Genomic DNA, 18,449 nt, shown 5'->3' with positions numbered 1-18,449 from the left:
ATCTTATAACACGAAAATCAATAAAAATCACAAGACGCACGACGGAACGATGCTCCATGGGCAATAGCTACAAGAGGCAGGTTTGCGCTAGGAAGGGTGAGTCAGAAAGTGTACGTGGCAGCTGCAAGGAGCTGAGTGCAGAGCTCCATTATTAAGATACGTAGTAGAGTAGTAGTGATACGAGGGCGTCGCGTTCCTAGTGGCTTACAACCCACGGCCTTCAATGCTCATCTTGACGGCGCGCTTCCCGCCCTTGCTCGGGCGTGCAATGATCTGCATGCGCTTCAGGAGCTTGGCCTTCTTCGAGTCCGGGTCCATCTTGGTCGACGGAATGTTCTTGACGTCGACCTTGGGCTGCGGGCGCAGCGAAAAGTCAAAGCGCATCGCTTGCGGAATCCGCACGCGCGACGACGCGTCCGCGTCCTCGTTCGCGTCCGAGCGCTTGTTCATAAAGCCCTTGCTGCGCACCGACTCGGTACGTCCCGACGGTCTATGACATATTCCGTCAACCCAAATACATATCAAGTTGATAGACCGCTTCTCGGCTTGGTGGTAGTAGCCGCCGTTGGCTTCGCGCTTCTCGGCTTCGTACTCGCCGAGCTTCGAGTAGTCGAGCGTCTTGGAGAAGACGGAGCGGCTCCAGCGGTCGATCATGAGGCGGCAGAGCTCCTTGTTTTCGGGCGTCTAACGCACCGTCCGAGTCCGATTCGATGACGTGGCGGCGTACCTCGTCCGGGTGCTTCCACAGCGACATGACGACCTTCCCAAAGCCGCTGCGCTTCAAGTGTTCCTTGTAGACTAGGTAGACGGATAAGCATCAACCTTCTGTCGACAGGTAGATGTACTGGGCATGCGCTGGCACATGTCGAGCATCTTGGAGCGCAGACTCAGGCTCGGGAGCGCGCCGTTCTCGAGCGGCTGGATCCACTTTTTGATGATCTAAAGCCGGAATGAGATTGGGCGCAGACTTCAGATTGGCGTACGCCGAGCAGATCAAAGTCGAGGAGCATCGGTTGCAGCTGCACCTTGCGCATCATCGTGAGCGCGTTGTCGACAAACTTGAGCTACGCGATTCCAGTTATATAGCATACTTGACTAGAGCCAAGGTTTTAAATACCTTTTCGAGCGCCGGACGGTGCTCGTCCATCGCTTGCATGTCGTCCGAGCACGCCTTGTCCATGCGGTAGAGCAGTTCCTAATGCAGGTTGCCTCTTGAGCGGGCTAGAGACGGAAGATGAGGACGGTACTTGGGTGATGTTCTCCATATCTTGCTGCGACAGCGACATCTTGGACTTTGCGCGGCCCGACTTGAGCCCCTTCATGGTCTCGTCGAAGAAGTCGAGTTCGCGCTGCTGGCGCTCGGGCGCTTCGTCTTCGTCGTCGTCCATGTCCGGACGCTCGTCGTGGAACTCCTGTACATGCCATGGTTATCGAGGAGCGTTGGATCGACATGAGTGTACCTGCTTGTCGTTGCCGTACTCATCGAGCACGTCGTCGAGGTCGTCGTCGTTGTCGATGAAGGCGTCGTCGGCCTTGGAGCGCTTGACTTCATCACCCGAGTCGTACTCGTCGCCTACAGAGCCGTTGCAGAGAGGGCGCAAGGGATATGTCTACCTTCGGGCGCACGCGGCGCAGGCTCATCGTCACGCGACTTGCGCTTGACCGCCTTCTTGGGCTTTTCCGCCGCCTTGGGCTTGGGCGCGGCCTTCTTGAGCTTTTTGGGCTTCTCGTCTTCGGACTCCGAGTCCGAGCCAAAGAGGCCAGACGCGTCGGCGTTCACTGACTTGGCAGCCGCTAGCACATGGCCGGCGTGAGGCCCCATCAACGTTGCAGGCTACGTACGCTTGAAGCCACCATCGTCCGAGTCCGACTCGTCGCCGAACATGTCGGCGACGTTCTTCTTGCGAGTGTCTAGAGCCGCCCATGAGCCTGCGCCGTCAAGCGCCATGCCCGCCGTACCTTCGTCCGATGACATGCTTTACCTCCTCGAGCGTTGATGGTCGAAATGGAGGCTCTGAACTATCCGGATATGCATGCACGGTTTACCGGATACTATCTTGGGGCTTGCCGACGTTGGCGCCGCGAACGACGTCATATCTGGCACACGGTCAACGACGAAGTAGGTGTGTGGCAGTGGGGCAGTAGGTCCTCGCTCCTTCTACTGCTGTAGGGTACGAGAAGCTGGAAGTGCTAGCTGCCCGTACCAAGGGCGCTAGTGCAATCTGGGTGTTCGTCAAAATCGCCGTCCGCAGTGGCGTTGCCGGTACGGCCGTTTGCTTTGCAGCTATATTAGTAATAAGTACTAGATAACTACGGACGTTATTGTCTATTAGCAACTAGTTATCTACTAGCAGATCGCTCGCTCGACAACGTGCAAACAGCAGCGAGGCGCGGTGGTTGCTTCGACTTGGTCCAGGTTCAACCAATTTAGAAAGGCCGAATCCTGTGCTTCTTTTCTGATATTTTGCGTCTTGGTATACATTTACTAGGTACGAATTGAAGTTTGGAGTAAAAATAGAGCGCTCACTGCATTAAAATACGAACCGCAGAGTGTAGGTCGTCCGATTTGGTCGAAAAAGTTGGCTCGTGTATCTTGGCCCCAAGATCGATATTTTTTCTCGTTTCGACGGCTCATTTTTATAAAAGGTAGCGGAAACAACGCGTCTTTGTATACCACAATTGGATTTGGGTAATTAAAATGATTCGACAATAAAAATATGTCTTGGGACTTCGAGAAGAAGGCCAGTCGCTGATTTCCCCCAGACCGAAGCATGAAGCTCCTCCTTGCGGCGCTCGTGGCCTTGGCCGCTGCCGACGTCTCGGATGTCAATGAATGGCCGTCCATCGAGGTACATGGAGGTGCTGGCGTAGGCCATGGCTCATGGCCCTTCGGTAGAACGACCACACGAAGCTGCAGATCATCCTGCCCGAGTCGCTCCAGATCAAGGGCGGCTACGTCCACAAGGACGCGCTCTTTGGGTACCCGGGCTACTCGGTCGGGTCGCTCGAGACGCAGCTCATCTACCTCAACACGTCGGCGTGCGAAGACTTTCCCAAGGGCAACTGGGAGCCGCCGTTTGCGCTCATGATTGACCGCGGCGACTGCGTGTTTGTCGAGAAGGTGCGCCGCGCCCAGCACGCTGGCGCCCGCGCGGTCGTCGTCGCCGATAACAAGTGCCTCTGCTCGGACATTGCGTGCATGCGCGAGACGGGCGACAACTTTTGCGAGACGGTGCTGCCGTTCATGGTACTACCTCACTACGCCTGTTTAGTGCAATGCTCATGCGCCTACTGCTAGAACGACGACGAGTCGGGTGGCGACATTACGATTCCGTCGATGCTCATCCGCAAGAGCGACGCCGATGCGATCAAGAAGGTCATTTCGCACTCGAACGGCGTGAGCAACGTTATGGTCAAGTTTGACTGGGGCATTCCGTCGCCGGACGGGCGTGTCGAGTGGACCATGTGGCATAGCTCGTGGGACGAGCAGAGCGCGGTAGGCACCTCATCAACCTCCTCTTGGACATCGATGCTCATGTGGCGCTAGATTACGCTCAAGACGACGGAAGACATTGTCCTCGCGCTTGGCGATCGTGCGTTCTTTACGCCCCGCTTTGTCGCGTACAACGGCTCCCGCGTCGGCTGCAACGTGGTCGACGGCCTCGACCCGTGCGGCAACATGTGCATCAACAAGGGCCGCTACTGCCTCATGGACCCGTCGCCGTTCCACGACCGCATGTCGGGCGCGTCGGGCGCCGACGTGGTCATTGAGAACTTGCGGCGCAAGTGCATTTGGAAGCTCACGTCGAAAGAAGACGCGGGCGTCGGCAAGAAGTGGTGGCGCTACGTCAACGACTTTGGCGACGAGTGCAACCAGAAGGAAGAGACGTTTATGAACAAGCAGTGCGCGCTCGGCATCATGAAGAAGCACGGGATTGACGCCCACGCTGTCGAGCAGTGCATGCAGCCCTACGGCCGCGACCTCGACGTGGTCAACAACATGCTCGAGGCCGACCTCAAGGAGCAGACGGCGCTCCAGCTGCTCCGGCTGCCGGCGCTCTTTGTCGACGGCGTGCACGCGCGTGGCCGCATCGACACGAGCGGGATCCTCAACATGATTTGCGCCGGCTACGGCACGCACGACCCGCCGGCCATTTGCAGCTGCTCGGATCAGAACCCGCTCGCGCTCCTCGGCTGCGTCAAGCAAGGCGGTGCGCTCGACGCGAGCAGCATCATCCAAAACGGCGTGAGCTTTACGACGCTGATTGTCATTTTGACGTTTGCAGGTATCGGCGTTGCGAGCGCCGGCTACGTGTACTGGAAGCGCAGCCAGCGCCAGATGCGCGAGCAGGTGCGCAGCATTTTGGCCGAGTACATGCCGCTCGACGACCAGTCGGACGAACTGGACGGGCACATGCACCCGGCCGCGGTCGCAGCCGCCAAGAGCCCGCGCGGCTACATGCCCACGAACGGCTTCCTCATGGACGACGACCAGCTGTAAGGCGATATATGATTGTCGTTAACTAGTACTCCTACTTGTACGCGCGGTCTTTTTTCCGGTCGAAGGTTAAACGCTGGGTTTGGTCGAGCGCCACCACCGGAGGCGCACGCAGCACGCTGTGGCTGCGCTCGGGCGCGCGTTGTCGACGCAGCTTTGTCACGACAAGCTCGTTGGTGTGCGGTCGCTTGCGGTCTAGACACAAATATCAATGTATCGGGACACGCCGCGCCTGCCAATGTACGTTTTGGGGTTGTTGACGGGGTCGCGATCGGTGTTTCCGCCGGTAGCGGGCCGCCCTTGAGCACCTCCCAGATCTGAGTCGTGTGACCATGGGCGTCGCTCATGGGGCTCAAATGGAGCTTCTCGAGGAGGTTCTGGAACGGGCCGGGGACCGCGACCGGGGCGCAGCGCATGGCATCGCGGAAGGGACGCGAGAAGTTTTGCCGCAGCGCGCGCCGCAGCGACTGTTTGCGCTGGAGCACGAGCTCGAAGTTGGCGTCAAACTCTTTGGAGCGCGTGTGCTGGGCGTACGCCGCTTCGTAGCGCGCAACGTAGTCTTGGAGCTGCCCGAGGCGGTGCGACCAGACGAGAAAGACGAACCGGAGAAACTCGGGCTGCTGGATGTGGCGGTCGCACGTCGTATCGAGCGCCCCCATCATGAGAAACACCTGTCCTTTAGTGTGAGTCTCCACGGTCGACAACGTCGCAGAGTACTTGGTGCTTGGTGAGGTCGTCCCGGCCCTCGACGTGCGTGAGAAACTTGACGAGCGTCCCAAACTCGGCAGGTGAGACCGCCCCCGAGTTGTCTCGATCGAATGCCTGCACAGGGTTAGGGTCGTTGGATGCGACTATCGCAAACGTACCTGCCACGCCTGCAACAAGGTCAGTCCGAGGTCGTCCAGCCGCTCGACCATGCGTGTGAGCGCTTCGTTGACGACGCGCATGTCGTTCGAGAGACCGCTGCCCGGCGTCGGGTCGCCAAATGCAGCGACAAAGTCGGAGAGCGTGAGCTCGCCGAGCTTGCGCCGGTCGAGACGTCGAAACAGCTCGTCTAATGCATGCGCACATATAAGGTACGCTAGGAGAGAAGGGCTGTACCAAATTGATGCCACGAGAGATCAATGTTGAGGAGCGAGCGAAGGCCGCCTTGGAACTTGAGGCGCGAGAGCTTGGCGTCGGTTGGTGCGCTGTCGTTGAGCCAGCGAGCGCCGTTGTTTTGGAGCCGCGTAAACTCGCGAAACGTGACACTCATGACGTCGGCCGCGTCACTCGGTGCGTCCCCCAATCGCGCGTCGGGTGCGTCTCCAAAGTCACTCGCAGCGTCGTCATCGCGCTGCCGCTGGTCGTTCTCGGCGCGCACACAGTCGTGGCCAAGTCGCCACATCGACTAGGCACGGTTCAATCTATCAATGTATCAAGGCAAGGAAATGACGCACCTGCTTGAGAATCTCGACGGCTTCGTCCGTGGTTGTGATCAGAGGCACCCGTAAGAGCGGTGGTGTCGGGCGAAGCACGCCGACCTGCGCCAGCACATCGTCCATCGCGCCGTCGAACGCCGATTTGTCTTCCGCCAAGACCTTGCTGAGACGCTCAACGACCGAGACGGGCGCTTCGGGTGCAGGGGCACCCGTGTACTCAAAGTTCCACTGTCGGCGGTCGGCCGCAGCGATCGCAGTTGCAGCCTTGCTCTTGCGGTTGGCATCCTTAACCTTGACGTCAAGCTTGGAGCGCTGGATGCTGTGGACACCGAGCTCGTGGAGCTTGGCATCGTCGAGACGTGCGGCAAACATTGCTTCCTTCTTGGACGACACTGGCGGCGCGCGTCGGTGCTTGGACGACGTCCGCGGCAGCGGTGATTCCAAGCCATACTTGTCTTGGAGGTCGGCAATCTAGTCGGTCCCATCGATCTGTCATTCAAAACACCGCCACAACGTACCTTGGCCACCAATTTGCGGAGGTGCAACGGCTGCTGCACGTTCAGCTGGTGCTCCAAATCGTCTGCCGTCAGAGTCAAGAGCAGCGGACCATCCACCGACGCGTCGCGAAAGCTCCCAATGTACTGGGGCAGCTCGATCGTATGCTCGAGCCATTGCGCAACGTCGCCCACCTTCCATGTCGCAATCTCGCGTTCGTTGACGCGGACGACGGACGCTACGTTGGCGACATTGGCTTTGGCGACCATCGCCTTGGCCGCAGGTGCGCTCGGGAACGGCGACGCTTTCGGCACTGGAATCATGGGCGGCGGTCCATTTCGCTTGGTCACTTGACTTGTCGGCGCGTCGTCGTCACTGTCGGCGTCAGGAATGCCCTTGGCGAGGGCTGGAAGCGGCGCAATGGGCTCGAAGGTCGCCCACGGCGTCGGTACGACAGACACTGGAGCCGTCGGGCGATTCTCGACAGCTTGTGGATCGTCTTGAGGCACCACCTCGACGTCATCGTCGCTCTCGTCATCTTCGTCGTCTTCATCTTCGAGTGTCGAGGCCACCACGTCGGGTTTGGCGAGCACTGCATCGGCGAGGCAGTGGACGGTCTGCATGCAGTCGAGGTACTCTTCCCACGAGATCTCGCCATCGTTGTTGGCGTCCATCGCAGCGAAGAGCTTGTCGAGACCGCCAATCGCTTCGGCCGCGGGCGCCAGCACGTGCATGCACTGGTCGTTCCCCAAGGCGTGTGCGCGGAACACATCGATCGATATGGGTTTGCTGGCGTCGCCGCCAAGCAGAAGAAAGGCCTTCTTGAGCGCCGCCGTTCCTTCGGCGAGCTCGACGGCCTGGACCATAGCGTTGTCGTTTGTCGGCGATATCTCTGCGGCACTCGGGTAAAAGCCGATCGCAAGGCGTAGCCTCGGCGCGCCTGTCGACTCCAGTCAGAGACAAGACGTCCAACATCCGTACCGGGGGGGCGGCCGCTCACGCAGCTGAGAGGCACGACGTCCTCTGGAAACAACGTGCCGGGCGCAAAGACGTACTTGAGCAGCGAAACTTGGGCGTACGCGACTTTGACTGCGCTCTCGTCGCCACTCGCAGCGTACAGCACGCACTGCGTCTGCGGCGGCAGCGTCTCCGTCAGGTTGCTGTACGTAAGCTCCCGCAGCGCGAGGTTCGTCTTCCACGTCAAGTTACCCGACGTCGTTGCCTTGACAAGCGGACTCTTGGTCCACGGACTATTGCGCAGAATGCGGTGCTCGACGTAGTACGAGGTGCCCGGCACCACCGGCACGTCGTCGACTGCGACGCAGCTAACGCGCAGCAGCCCTTGCACGGGCATGGCGTAGACGAGGCTGAGGTCGATCGCTTCAGTTGGCTTGGCGCCCAGCGTATATGTATCGCGAAATTCGCGCAGTGGCGTCGCCAGGACAGTGCGGACGTAGTCGGCGCTCAGGGACATGGCGCCTGTGTTCAAGCGCAGTCGCAGCGACGTTGCGGGGTGCGGGAGACTTCGCTTGAGCGCCTCCGTATGACTCGGTACGCGCACGACACCCACGTCCGCCAAGGACACCTTAGTCTCTGTGCTGGCGTCGGTCACATCGGTGGCGACAGTCACGGTCACCAACTCGGTGGGTGGGGCCCGCGAGAAGAGGTAGAGGACACCAGCCGTGTTGGTCGCCCGACCCGCTTCGCCCGACGTCTCGCCGGCCGACATAAGGGACACCTGCGGCGCGTCACCATAGACCACTGACGGCAGCTTGCCCCGCTTGAGACGCAGCTGTATATCGCCGTTGCCGTCATTAACGTCGTCACGGACGTCGACACCGTCCGTGGCGCCGGTGAGCTTGAGAATCACATCCCGGAGCTTGCCGTCGAGAAGCACATCTTTCGGGATGACCCAATGGCACTCGCCAATGACGCCGGCGCCGTGCTTTTTCGCATCGGCGTTGCGCACCGAAATGGTCAGCGTTGGGAGGTTGCTCGATGACGACCACGCCGTCAGCGGCACCTCGAACGTCTCATTCCAGCTCGGATCCCGTCCGCCGTCAACGTGGGGCTTGGTCTAGACCATCGTGTCAAGTCTGAGTCTCTGGCTCGTGGTGATCGTACCGTCAATGTCTGACCGAGGAGCGTCAGCTCTACAAATGGGTCTTGGGCGTCGGCGCCGTCTTGCGCCAGCCGTAAATGCCGGCCTTCGACGACTTCGATCGAGAGAAAACTCGTGTCGGGCGGCGGCGGCTTGGTGCTCTGCGTGCGAAGAAACTGCACCTCGACCTTGAGCTACGACCAACGGTTTGTTGTCGGCGCATATGCACGTCGAATAAAGCGTACCTGCGCCGTGAGCTGGTGCTGGAGGTACAACGGGTACCATGCGCTGCAGAGGTGGCCTTTGGCCAACACAAACGGGAAGAGCGGCAGCTCGAGTTCGCCAAATGACGTGGCAGCGTTAGCGACGCGAAAGCGCAGCGTCGGCAAGCCCGATTCGGCGACTGTTTCGCAGTCGAAGAGCACCGACTCGTTCCAGACACTGCGCGCATACTCGTCGGCCGGCGATATATACGGCGCCGTGCTCTTTGCTTGTACTTTGCTGCCCGTGCGCAGCTCGACGCGCACGCTCGGCGTGTCGACCGCGGCCGACCGGAACGCTGCTTCGAGGATCTTGACGTGCACTTGTCCTACGCATGCAAGCCATCACTTGACTGGCGCGAGAGGTCGATCACAAACCCGACACCGCCTCGGGCACGGGCTCGGCGAACGGCGTGGACGTCGTGTCGGACAAGGGTATAAACTGCAAGGCGACTTCGACTGACGGACCCTCGCTCGCGTCATTGGACAAGGCAAACGACCGAAGTTGATGCCACGCCTGGTGCACCTCGCCCGGATGAATCACAAACGGGGCGAGATGGAGCGTCGTTTGCGCCAGAATCGGCAAGCTCGCACTGGCCACGTGCGCACTCTACCGACAACCCTAACCCTCTGAACGCCAAGCGACCAAAGGACGTACAACGTCGACAATGTGCAGCTGCAAGAGAACGCTCTCGCTGCGGTCGGCGGTCCAGCGCAGCGCACACGACGTCGCTTCGTCAAAGACGGGGTGTCGAATATGTTTCGATTCAGCGCGCGTGACGTGGCAAAACCCTGGCGACGCATCCACGACCGCGCGCAGGGCAGGTGTCTACAGCGATGTTAGACGAAGTACAAGAGAAGATGCGCACCATGCCAGACGTGCACGGAAGATGGCGTGCGCGGAGGAGGCGCACGTGGAGTGTGCCACCTCCCCCGACGCAGTTGGTGTACGGCGTCGGCGGCTCGCTTTGCAGCCGCGCGTCGTCGTCCGGTATGAATCGGTACTCGAGGCGCACGGTGCCAGCGTCGGTGCCACGACCCACGATCGGGAACCAGCGTTCGCTCCAGCGTGACGCGTCGGCGTCGGCGTCGCGAACCGCCAAGAGCGCGGCGAGACTGACGCTCGAACTGCCAATTAGCGCGTCCGGGACGTGGTCTTCTTCGCCCGAGTCGAGCACGTCGATCGAGAGAAGTGTCGTCTGTACGTCGTCGACCAGCAGCGGAAACACGGGCGAGTTCCACACGGGGTGGCGGCCGCTGTTCAAGCACACGGCGCTCTGGGCAAACGCCGGCGTTGTCGACGCATACGTCCGCGGTAGCGTGCGCAGTTGGATGTACGGGTCCTGCTCTCCAAGGACATCGACTTCTTCCTACGCCAAACGTTAGTTGGCTGTGTGGTGAGGTTAGGGTACGAGGTTGCGGCCGGCGATCGCGCGCACCGAGAGCACACCGCGCTGCGGCAGAAGCACGCGGCTCGCGCTCTCATCGTCGTCGGGAACGGCAAAGTACTCGATGGCTTTGGCTTTTGGCGGTGCATCCGCTACAAAGCCGCACGATGTAAGGCGAGTGGACCGGACGGCAGTACAGACATGGTATGTAGACCAACTGGACGCGTGCGTAGCCAACACAAGAGGGTGTTGCGCCGAGCGTGGACAGCGGCAGTCGCTTCGTGAGCACCATGTGCGGGTGGAAGAGAAGGCTTTGAATCGCAACGTCGTCGCTCGACACGGCCTCCTTCCCGAACGCTACGCAAGATGCGCGTGAAGGACGTTGTCCAGGCGATAGGGCGAGATACCCGAACTGCCGTTGACGAGCTCGAGGCGCAGCTGCGGACAAGTGCCGAGCGACGACGTGTGCTGCGTATACTTGTTGGGTACAGCCAGCTCCAGAACGTCGCCGTACGCTACTTTGGTCTTGGACCCGACGCGAAACGCACTCATGACACTGGCGTCCGTGGCGTACAACAGCGTGCAGCGCAAAGCGAGCTTCTTCTCCAAGACGTCCACGGCGACGGGCTCGAGCGCGTCCAGCTTGAGGAGGAGGCGACCGGTTTCGCTACTGCGGGTCGCCGTCGGCGCAAACATCGGAAGCGCTTCGTCGGGAAAAAAGGCGAGCTCCAATAGCGCCTAAGGCGTCCGAATGGGCTCAAGGTGCGCTTGGTGAACGGTACCTGGGGCTTGGTACGCGCGTCCTTGTCCTTGGTCTTGAGCACGATATCGTGGAGCTCGCGATGCGCTTTGCGGGGCACCTGACTGTACGTAGCGATCGGGATCTTGAGATAGCCCACCATAATGGACCTAGCTCGTCCATTACGCCAGAGGGTCTATCTGACTGCAAATACCGAACGAAAAAGTCGAGACGGAGGTAGTCGGACGTTGCTGATCGCGTAAAGAGCGTCAGTTGACGGTCCCAAGTGAGCTCGCCGGCGCTGCTCTCGTCAGGCTGCGACTCGACGCGCACGCTCTCATCGGACGCCGACGCGACGCAGACGTCGCATGCAATTGGCTCGTGGGGCGGGTGACAGAGGCCCGTGGCGTGCAGCAAATGGACTTCGAAGCGCCCAGGTCGCCCGTCGCTCGACGAGACACCTTCGATCGAGAGGGTGGTTGTCCGAAGCCGGCGGGCGTGCGCGTGCACTGCCTTGCGTGTCTCCTCGGGCGCGGTAAGCGACTCGAAGATACCCACAATGTAGAGGCTGCCGACCGACTTGTTGCCTCGTAGCAAGTCGACTTTGGTCGCAAACGGCTCGGCGTTGGCCGTCGCCGGCAAGAACGCTGCGAGCGGGAGGTCGGCGGCCCCCAGTACATGCATAACGCTGTCTTCGCCCGGCTACAAGGACGTCAGAAGATAGCGCACAGAGGCATCGTTCCCACCGGCTTGATTTCGTTGAGAGACAGCGTCACGGTGGGCGGGACGTGCAGCGTCGCGATGTCGTCGGACGGAATGAACTCGAGTTTGAGGTACTCGTGCCATGAAGGGTTGGGTGCGACGACTTCAAGCGGCCGCGTCTTGGCACTTGACGTCACCCGCTTGTCTTTGGTGTACCGCGGCTTGATGCTCACGCGGACCTAATGGTTGTAGGTGGTGGAGGCGCTCAAGTATCGCAGCCGCTCGCACAACGTACTTCAGGCTCAAGGTCGGTGATCGAGGTGCCGCCTTCCAGAACGACCGCTTCGGCCTGAAGCACCACAATATGGAGATAGCCCGGGCCAAAGTCGACGGCCGATGCGACGGCAGCGATCGTCTCTGGTGGCAACGTGCTCGGCTCGACCGTCAGCGCCATCGATAGGACGCACACGGTCGACGCCTCTACGCTTGCTCAAGCAACAAGTCGCTTCGTGTCGTCCTACCGTGTTGGAGCTCGAGCGTAAATTCTCCATGTTCGTGTTGCTGGAGCAGTGAGAGCACCGGAAGCGGCAGGGAGCACAGCAGCTTGCTGCTGTGCGTGAAGAGCGATAACGTCGGCGCAAACTCGGCCGCGTTGGCAACGTGCGACGCGAGGTACTGCAGCTCGAGCACGCTGTTGAGCACGACCAGCGCACCGTGGGCCGTCGGATCCACCGTGTCGGTTTGCACCGAGCTGACGGCGCCGGTCGTTGCCGGGGCTGTTAGCGTGAGGCGTACTTTCTATCCAACAGCTTCAGACGACAACTCTGCGTATAGCAGCTCGGACCTCGTATGGTCCCTGCCGTTTGCTCGGCGTTAGCGTCGCACCGAGCAAGATGACGCGCAGCCGCCCGGGCGTCGCCGCAAAATCGGCACCTACACCATGTATGAGGTCGCCAGAACGATCAATTGATGAGCGCACTGGTGCCACGTGGGGACTTGGCGGGGGCGACCGCGACACTGAGCGTCGCGCGGCCGGACCGCATGCTATTTTGGCTCAGGAGCACGACGTGCTTGGTCGTGTGAAGCCCCAGCACATCGAGCAACGGGACGTGCCCGAGCGCGATCGGCTTGTCGTGAAGGATCGCCGACCGGTCGCGCACCGCGAAGAGCACCACGGGACACTTGTCTTTGGTAATACCGTCGTGGAGGTAGAGGCCGTACGGTACAACTAGCGCGGTCGTCGGCCATGCGACGGCGTCGGCGCCGGCGACTGGGTCCGTCGACTGCGTCACAAACCCTTCCGTCGCCAGCACGTGTCGGCGAATGCTAATGTCGAGCACGAGCTCCATAGTTGATGACACGAGGTCGCCGGTCACGCTGAGCGCAAAGTTGGAAAAGCCAATGCACCCGACCGACGGACCCGTCCCTACGCAGCCTTATGACGCGCCGATACTACAAGACGGGAGTACAGTTGATGTGGTTGGCGTCGTCGGGCGTGAAGAGCAGCGAAAGCGTGATTGTGCCGAGCGCCTTCTCGGTCGGCTGCAGCAATTTGTCGAGGTTTAGCGGCAGCGTCAGTACACACGGCAGCTCGGGCGTCACGTTGGCGAGGACATCGGCGAGCAACAAGCGCGCGCCCGCGAGGTAGCTGTCCTGAAACACCAAGTTCTTGTCGTAGATAAGCACGTCCATCCACGGCACAAGACTCGAGTCAAAGTGCTCGAAGAGGTGCAGCGCGTTGTGCCACTTGGGCTTGTCGTGTCCGTCCTTGGCCTGCGGCAGCTCGGCCGACGCCGCCCCAAGCTTCAAGAGCACGTACGGGTCGGCGAGGCGGTCGAGACTCAGCATCTTGCGCGGCGGGATCGGAATGCCGTCTGCGCTATGAGCGATCACTTGCAGCGACCCTTTGTAGAGGCGGCTCTCGACGCTTGCGCGGCGATGCACCACCGTCTCGGAAGGCGTCTCGATAAGTGTCTTGGCGGATGTCTCTGCCGGCGCATCCGCCGGTGCGGGCGTCTGCGGCGAGCCCACGGCGGGCGTCTGCGGCGAGCCCACGGCGGGCAGTGGCGCCGGAGTGGCAGTAGCCTGGACGGCCGTGACGAGGAAGAAGGAGAGGAGAATCTCGCCACGGGTGGTTTTCGATTTGGTTTTGAACGCGGGGTTGTCGTACTCGAGGGTGTAGACGAGGTCCGGGAGCGCTTTCGCAGCGAGTAGCGTGTCCATGTCAAGCGTGAAGGTCGTGCCGCCAATGTAATGGTCGAGCACGAGGTCCTTGTCCTTGACGTGCAGCGCGACGGAGAGGCTCTTCGTACCAAGTGGGATCTCAAACTCGTGCACTGCGTCCGCGCCCCACGTAAACTCGGTCGTTTTGACGTCGTCGACGACGGGGTATACGCGCGTGTCGCTGCCCACGACCAGTGTGATGTACGGGTCCGGGTACTGGTCCACCAAACGCTCGAGACGCGACTTGGGCGCGAGGTTGCGACCGCCGACAGCCTGGACGCGCACGAGGTGGTGACCGGACGCTATGGTTTCTGCCGCAAGCGACACCTTCTCGGAAGGCAATGACGGTGGTGCGTCGACGGGAGCAGCTGTCGCGGGTGCCATGGTCTTGGCGCTTGGCTGTGTTGAGAGAGGCGCTAGCGCGTTGATCTTGGACGCCGCCTTTTTCAAACTTCCTTTCTGGCTCAATGCTTTGGACGGCTGAAGAGGCGCCAAGCCCTCTGCTGCCACTGTCGTTTTGGCCTCTGTCAACGGAGCGACAGTCGCTATGGGGGTCTCGGAGGCAGCAGCGCCAGAGGCAGCTGAGATCGCCGCTGTGGATGCCACCGAGGTAGCAGCGTTCGGCGCTGTGGGTTGGACGTCGGCCGCGACAGGCTTTGCCTCGGGAGGTGTCGGTGTTGTGTTGGCTACCGCGGGCGTCGCCTCGGGTGGTGCTGGCTTCGCCTCTGGCGCCGATTCCTTTGTGTCGCGTTTGGCGTCGGGAACGGTAGCGGCAGCTGCGGCTGTGGTCAGTGCTGGCGTCGGTTCAATGCGTTCGAACGTCAGTGTGATTTGCCCCGAGAACTTTTTGGTCTTGAGCTTCTCGTCGGCAAAGTCGAGGTCGATGTTGCGCGAGATCTTGGCGCTTGGAGCTGAGAGCGCGTCGCGGATCGGCCCCAAGGGAACCTTGGCGGCGCCAATATGGTGGTCCGAGATGAGATCCTTGTCTTTGACGTGGATCTCCATCTCGGTGGCCGTCGCTGGCCACGGAAGATCGCGGACGGCGTCGGCGCCCCATGTAAACTCGGCCGCGTCCACATCGTCGACGACCGGGAATACCGTGCTCTTGCCGTCGATGCGCACGATCAGGTAGGGGTCGGGCTTTGCGTCGACCATCGCGGCCATGCCCGTCTTCTTGGCAAGCTTGCGCCCACCGTCGGCGCGGATGCGCAGCAGCATATTGAATCGGCGGAAGACCAAGATTTGATGCACGTTACGTTGGCCAGTTACATGGACGACGGTAGCAGGACCACGGACGAGACGCGCGCATGGCGGCGACGGCCCCGCCCTGCCACGGCGAGCGCGATTCATGCCCAGTACAGTGCATACCGCATTGGCGTGCGCGAAACGCGAGGAAGCGTGTTGCGCTACCTCCACGAGACCGCGCCCGACGGACGCACGTTTCAAGGCGCGCTGTCGCCCGCCGGTCGCTGCGGCGTCGTCGCGTCCTCGGACGGACGGTCCATGATCGCGCTCGACTGCGATGGCAGCCACAGTTTTGGCGTGGTGACGTGCCCGGAAGTCGTGTACGAAGGCCAAGTCGACGGCGACGGCACGCCGATGGGCTACGGCATCGGGTCGTTTGCGAATGGCAACCTGTTTGCGGGGCACTGGGTCGAGGGGCGCCCAGAGGGCCTCGGTCAACTCACGACGGCGCTCGACCCAGACGTGAACGCGACGGGCTACGGCTGGTACGTCGAGCAGCGCGCGATGCAGCTATTGCGGGCGCCCGACGCGCCGACGCCGCCACCCGACCTCGGCGTGCGCCGCCCTCTCGAGCAGCCACTGCTAGGGCTCTACATTGTCGGGCGCGTCCTCGAGACGAACCGGTTGCGCCGATGCCAGCAGGCGCTCGGCCTCTGGGCGCAGCGCGTGTGTCACGACAGCGTGCTGACGGCGATCGCTGCACGCGGCTTGGCGTACGAGAGCTGGCGTCAAGCGTACGCCGCCTTAGAGGCAAGTGCAAGGACCGTGTGCACAGGTCTCCGCGCCAAAGGCCCCGCCGACCCGGCGCTTCATGCGCGGCTGGACGCCGTCCTCGACCGCCAGCGCCTCGTGCGCGACCGCGACGCGATCCGGTACAAACGAACGGCCAAGGCGCGCCAAGTGCAGACGACGACAACAACGTGCCTCGGCATTGAGCGGAATGCAACCGCGCTCCTGCAAGCCGAGCTCGACGACCTCGAAGCCGAGCTCCGCGACGCGCGCGCCGCACAAGCTCGCTGCACCGTCGTCCAGAGCGAGATAGCGACGCTGCGCCAGACCATCGAAGACCGCAAGGTGACGCTGCACGCGCTGCGTCGCCGCCACCACCATCATATCCAGGTACGACGACTTTGATGCGCCACCTCGTCGCGTATGGTGCTAGCCGCCCCCACCCCGACGCCAATCTAGCCAGACAACGCTGCCCGACCTGCCGGCACCCACGTGCGAGGAGATCGCGTTCGTATGCGGTGTGCCCGGCTGCGCCTGTGGCGTGCCCAAAGACGTATTCCGGCGCGTCGGTGCTGCGCTCTCGGGGTGCGACTAACTAACTAACTGCAGAAAACTAAAGCACTTGGATCGAGATTACGTGCCCGCAAGTGGCGTCGTCTTACGCTTCGTCCTCCGTCGGCTCGTCGACGCGGAAGAGCTTGGCGGACCGCGTCTGCTCGAGGTCGACCTTGTGGCCAAAGAGGTCGCGGATGTTGTTGAGGCGGTACTTGATCATCGTCGGGCGCTCGAGCGAGAGACCCCATGCGATGACGCGGACGTTCTCGGGGAGGCCCATCGGCCGCAGCATCTCGGGGCGGAAGACGCCCGAGTTGCCGATTTCGGTCCAGCGCTTCAGGTCCGGGTGGTACGCAAAGATCTCCATGCTCGGCTCCGTGTACGGGTTGTACGCGGGCTTGAAGCGCATCTGCGTGATGCCAATCTTCTTGAAGAAGCTGCTGATGACGCCAATGAGGTCGCCGAGCGAGAGGTCGTAGTCGGCGACCACACCCTCGACCTGGTGGAACTCGGCCAAGTGCGTCGCGTCCATGCTTTCGTTGCGGAAGACGCGGTCGATCGAAAAGTACTTTTGCGGCTTGAAGCCACCCGGTTGCTACAGCCAAAAATATCAAGAATGTTTCAAGTCAAACGAGGAGCGTACGTTGGCGAGCTTGTAGAGCATCTGCGCCGAAATGGCCGTCGTGTGCGTGCGCAGGATGTTCTTGAAGGACTCTTCGCGGGTGAACGCACCGCGGCCATGACTAGCACTCGGTGAGATACACCAAGGCGGGATAGTGAGGCAAACCCGATCGAGCCGTGCCCGCCGTTCTCGTGCATGTCGCGGACGCGCTCGTAGTAGTCTTCGGGCACCGAGTTGGCGCTCGCGGGCGTCGTGAGGAAGAACGTGTCGTGGGCGTCGCGCGCAGGGTGCGACTGCGGCTGGAAGAGCGAGTCAAAGTTCCAAAAGCTGCTTTCGACAAAGCGGCTCGTCGGCATCTCCTGGAAGCTACCGAGGTCATGAGTACGGAGGCGCATGGAGTTAGAAGCGTACCCCATGTCCATGAGGACGCGGCGGAACTCGGCGCGGACCTTCATGAGCGGGTGCAGGTGGCCACCGCCGACGGACATGCCCATCGTGTTGAAGTTGTACGGCTTGAACGTCTCCGTCTTCCACGCCTCGCTACGCGTGTTGCATGAGACGATGTACAAGCTATCGGCATTGTCTGTACCTGTCGAGCATGTCCTTGTTGAGGCCGGCCGCCTGGCGCTTGCGCTCGAGAGCAAAGTTGGGGCCCTTGCCGACGGTCCACGACTTGCGAACCCTATGACGCGTGCGTGAGCCTATGATCTAGAGAGCGCAAGCGTCGTACTGGAGGGTGAGGAGCTTGCGGCGCTTGAGGTTGTCGGCGTCCGCCTTGGCGACGCGCGCGACGTCGCCGCTGACGGCCTCGACGTTCTTCAAGAGCGTCACAACGTCGTCCGTGACGCTTTCCACCTACGCCGTGTGCATGAGCCAGATGCCTCACAGAATGCATTGACGTACGTTGCGGTAGATCATGCCCGTGGCCTTGTCCATGCGGATCCACTTGTTCTTCATGCAGGCACCTTGGCCAACCTTGAACGTGGCCGCGCCAACGATGGCCTCGAGGTCCGCCTTGCTGATGCCATCGGCATCAATGGCGCTGAAGACCTGGAATTCCGGCGACCCGTTCTGCATGATGGCAAGCGCCTCCTCGCTCAGGACGTAGAACGAGGTCGAGACTTCGGACGCCGTCACAAAGGCGTCGACGAGGAGACTCTTGACGACGCCGACGACAAGGGCGTGGTCGAGGCCGAGCGACAGCGCGTACGGGTAGGTATCCGCGACGGTCGTGTGCGCATGCAGGTACGCGAGCAGTTGCTTCTCCGCGGCGAGCTTCTCGTGGTCCATTGTTGCCGTAATTCGCCAATGGATTGACCAAACAAGTGGCTGCCACAATCTCGGGACGACTTGGATTTTGTATACCACGATGGAAATTTCTTGTGAAGAGCTGTATGGCGCACGATTGGTTAAAAAGAGCCACTGGCACCAATCAGCGAGCTCGAAATGCTGATAACAGCCAATCACCGTC

At 61.3% G+C, this 18,449-nt stretch overlaps 5 protein-coding genes across 5 annotated transcripts; 2 read left to right on the top strand and 3 right to left on the bottom strand.

Annotated features, from left to right (window-relative positions):
• Positions 1 to 88: 88 nt before the first annotated feature.
• Positions 89 to 2,019, bottom strand: SDRG_06539 (hypothetical protein). Its single transcript, XM_008612320.1, has 11 exons — positions 1,960 to 2,019; positions 1,843 to 1,911; positions 1,615 to 1,794; positions 1,461 to 1,573; positions 1,248 to 1,412; positions 1,118 to 1,195; positions 984 to 1,064; positions 846 to 939; positions 728 to 798; positions 536 to 684; positions 89 to 490 (listed from the first exon to the last, which is right to left on the bottom strand). Exons 1-11 carry the CDS (start codon positions 1,973 to 1,975, stop codon positions 205 to 207), a joined length of 1,302 nt encoding a protein of 433 aa, XP_008610542.1. The 5' UTR covers positions 1,976 to 2,019; the 3' UTR covers positions 89 to 204.
• A 752-nt stretch (positions 2,020 to 2,771) lies between these two features.
• Positions 2,772 to 4,501, top strand: SDRG_06538 (hypothetical protein; the record flags this gene model as incomplete). The annotated part of the gene is made up of 4 exons (XM_008612319.1): positions 2,772 to 2,849; positions 2,897 to 3,247; positions 3,299 to 3,496; positions 3,548 to 4,501. 4 exons carry the CDS (start codon positions 2,772 to 2,774, stop codon positions 4,499 to 4,501), a joined length of 1,581 nt encoding a protein of 526 aa, XP_008610541.1.
• Positions 4,497 to 15,080, bottom strand: SDRG_06537 (hypothetical protein). Its single transcript, XM_008612318.1, has 24 exons — positions 13,074 to 15,080; positions 12,584 to 13,030; positions 12,449 to 12,537; positions 12,126 to 12,402; positions 11,900 to 12,084; positions 11,649 to 11,843; positions 11,117 to 11,604; positions 10,946 to 11,072; positions 10,571 to 10,901; positions 10,365 to 10,520; positions 10,188 to 10,315; positions 9,645 to 10,145; positions 9,434 to 9,604; positions 9,154 to 9,385; positions 8,761 to 9,104; positions 8,539 to 8,709; positions 7,396 to 8,491; positions 6,438 to 7,354; positions 5,938 to 6,390; positions 5,600 to 5,888; positions 5,365 to 5,552; positions 5,216 to 5,320; positions 4,743 to 5,169; positions 4,497 to 4,693 (listed from the first exon to the last, which is right to left on the bottom strand). Exons 1-24 carry the CDS (start codon positions 15,043 to 15,045, stop codon positions 4,533 to 4,535), a joined length of 9,450 nt encoding a protein of 3,149 aa, XP_008610540.1. The 5' UTR covers positions 15,046 to 15,080; the 3' UTR covers positions 4,497 to 4,532.
• SDRG_06536 (hypothetical protein) lies at positions 15,079 to 16,434 on the top strand. Its single transcript, XM_008612317.1, has 2 exons — positions 15,079 to 16,191; positions 16,235 to 16,434. The coding sequence occupies exons 1-2, from the start codon at positions 15,097 to 15,099 to the stop codon at positions 16,394 to 16,396; spliced, it is 1,257 nt and encodes a 418-aa protein (XP_008610539.1). The 5' UTR covers positions 15,079 to 15,096; the 3' UTR covers positions 16,397 to 16,434.
• Positions 16,406 to 18,322, bottom strand: SDRG_06535 (phenylalanyl-tRNA synthetase alpha chain). Its single transcript, XM_008612316.1, has 7 exons — positions 17,882 to 18,322; positions 17,709 to 17,833; positions 17,568 to 17,660; positions 17,390 to 17,518; positions 17,144 to 17,344; positions 17,000 to 17,099; positions 16,406 to 16,951 (listed from the first exon to the last, which is right to left on the bottom strand). Exons 1-7 carry the CDS (start codon positions 18,266 to 18,268, stop codon positions 16,460 to 16,462), a joined length of 1,527 nt encoding a protein of 508 aa, XP_008610538.1. The 5' UTR covers positions 18,269 to 18,322; the 3' UTR covers positions 16,406 to 16,459.
• Between the last annotated feature and the right edge of the window lie 127 nt (positions 18,323 to 18,449).

This window comes from Saprolegnia diclina (assembly GCF_000281045.1).
Source record: "Saprolegnia diclina VS20 unplaced genomic scaffold supercont1.18, whole genome shotgun sequence".
NCBI classification, from domain to species: domain Eukaryota; phylum Oomycota; class Saprolegniomycetes; order Saprolegniales; family Saprolegniaceae; genus Saprolegnia; species Saprolegnia diclina.
This window is presented reverse-complemented; position numbering and strand designations above follow the sequence as displayed.

Excerpts from the sequence above, each read along its gene's own strand:
- SDRG_06536 (XM_008612317.1), top strand. The coding sequence starts at position 15,097 with ATGGACGACGGTAGCAGGACCACGGACGAGACGCGCGCATGGCGGCGA. Across the intron at positions 16,192-16,234 it reads GCCACCACCATCATATCCAG|CCGCCCCCACCCCGACGCCA; the intron begins GTACGACGACTT and ends GTATGGTGCTAG.
- SDRG_06535 (XM_008612316.1), bottom strand. The coding sequence starts at position 18,268 with ATGGACCACGAGAAGCTCGCCGCGGAGAAGCAACTGCTCGCGTACCTG. Across the intron at positions 17,519-17,567 it reads AACAAGGACATGCTCGACAG|CGAGGCGTGGAAGACGGAGA; the intron begins GTACAGACAATG and ends CAACACGCGTAG. Across the intron at positions 17,345-17,389 it reads CGCGTCCTCATGGACATGGG|CTTCCAGGAGATGCCGACGA; the intron begins GTACGCTTCTAA and ends TGACCTCGGTAG.
- SDRG_06539 (XM_008612320.1), bottom strand. Across the intron at positions 1,413-1,460 it reads AGTACGGCAACGACAAGCAG|GAGTTCCACGACGAGCGTCC; the intron begins GTACACTCATGT and ends TGGCATGTACAG. Across the intron at positions 685-727 it reads TGTGGAAGCACCCGGACGAG|ACGCCCGAAAACAAGGAGCT; the intron begins GTACGCCGCCAC and ends ACGGTGCGTTAG.
- SDRG_06537 (XM_008612318.1), bottom strand. The coding sequence starts at position 15,045 with ATGCTGCTGCGCATCCGCGCCGACGGTGGGCGCAAGCTTGCCAAGAAG. Across the intron at positions 11,073-11,116 it reads CGTCTCGACTTTTTCGTTCG|GTCCATTATGGTGGGCTATC; the intron begins GTATTTGCAGTC and ends TGGACGAGCTAG. Across the intron at positions 9,105-9,153 it reads CGTGCCCGAGGCGGTGTCGG|GACAAGTGCACGTCAAGATC; the intron begins GTTTGTGATCGA and ends TTGCATGCGTAG.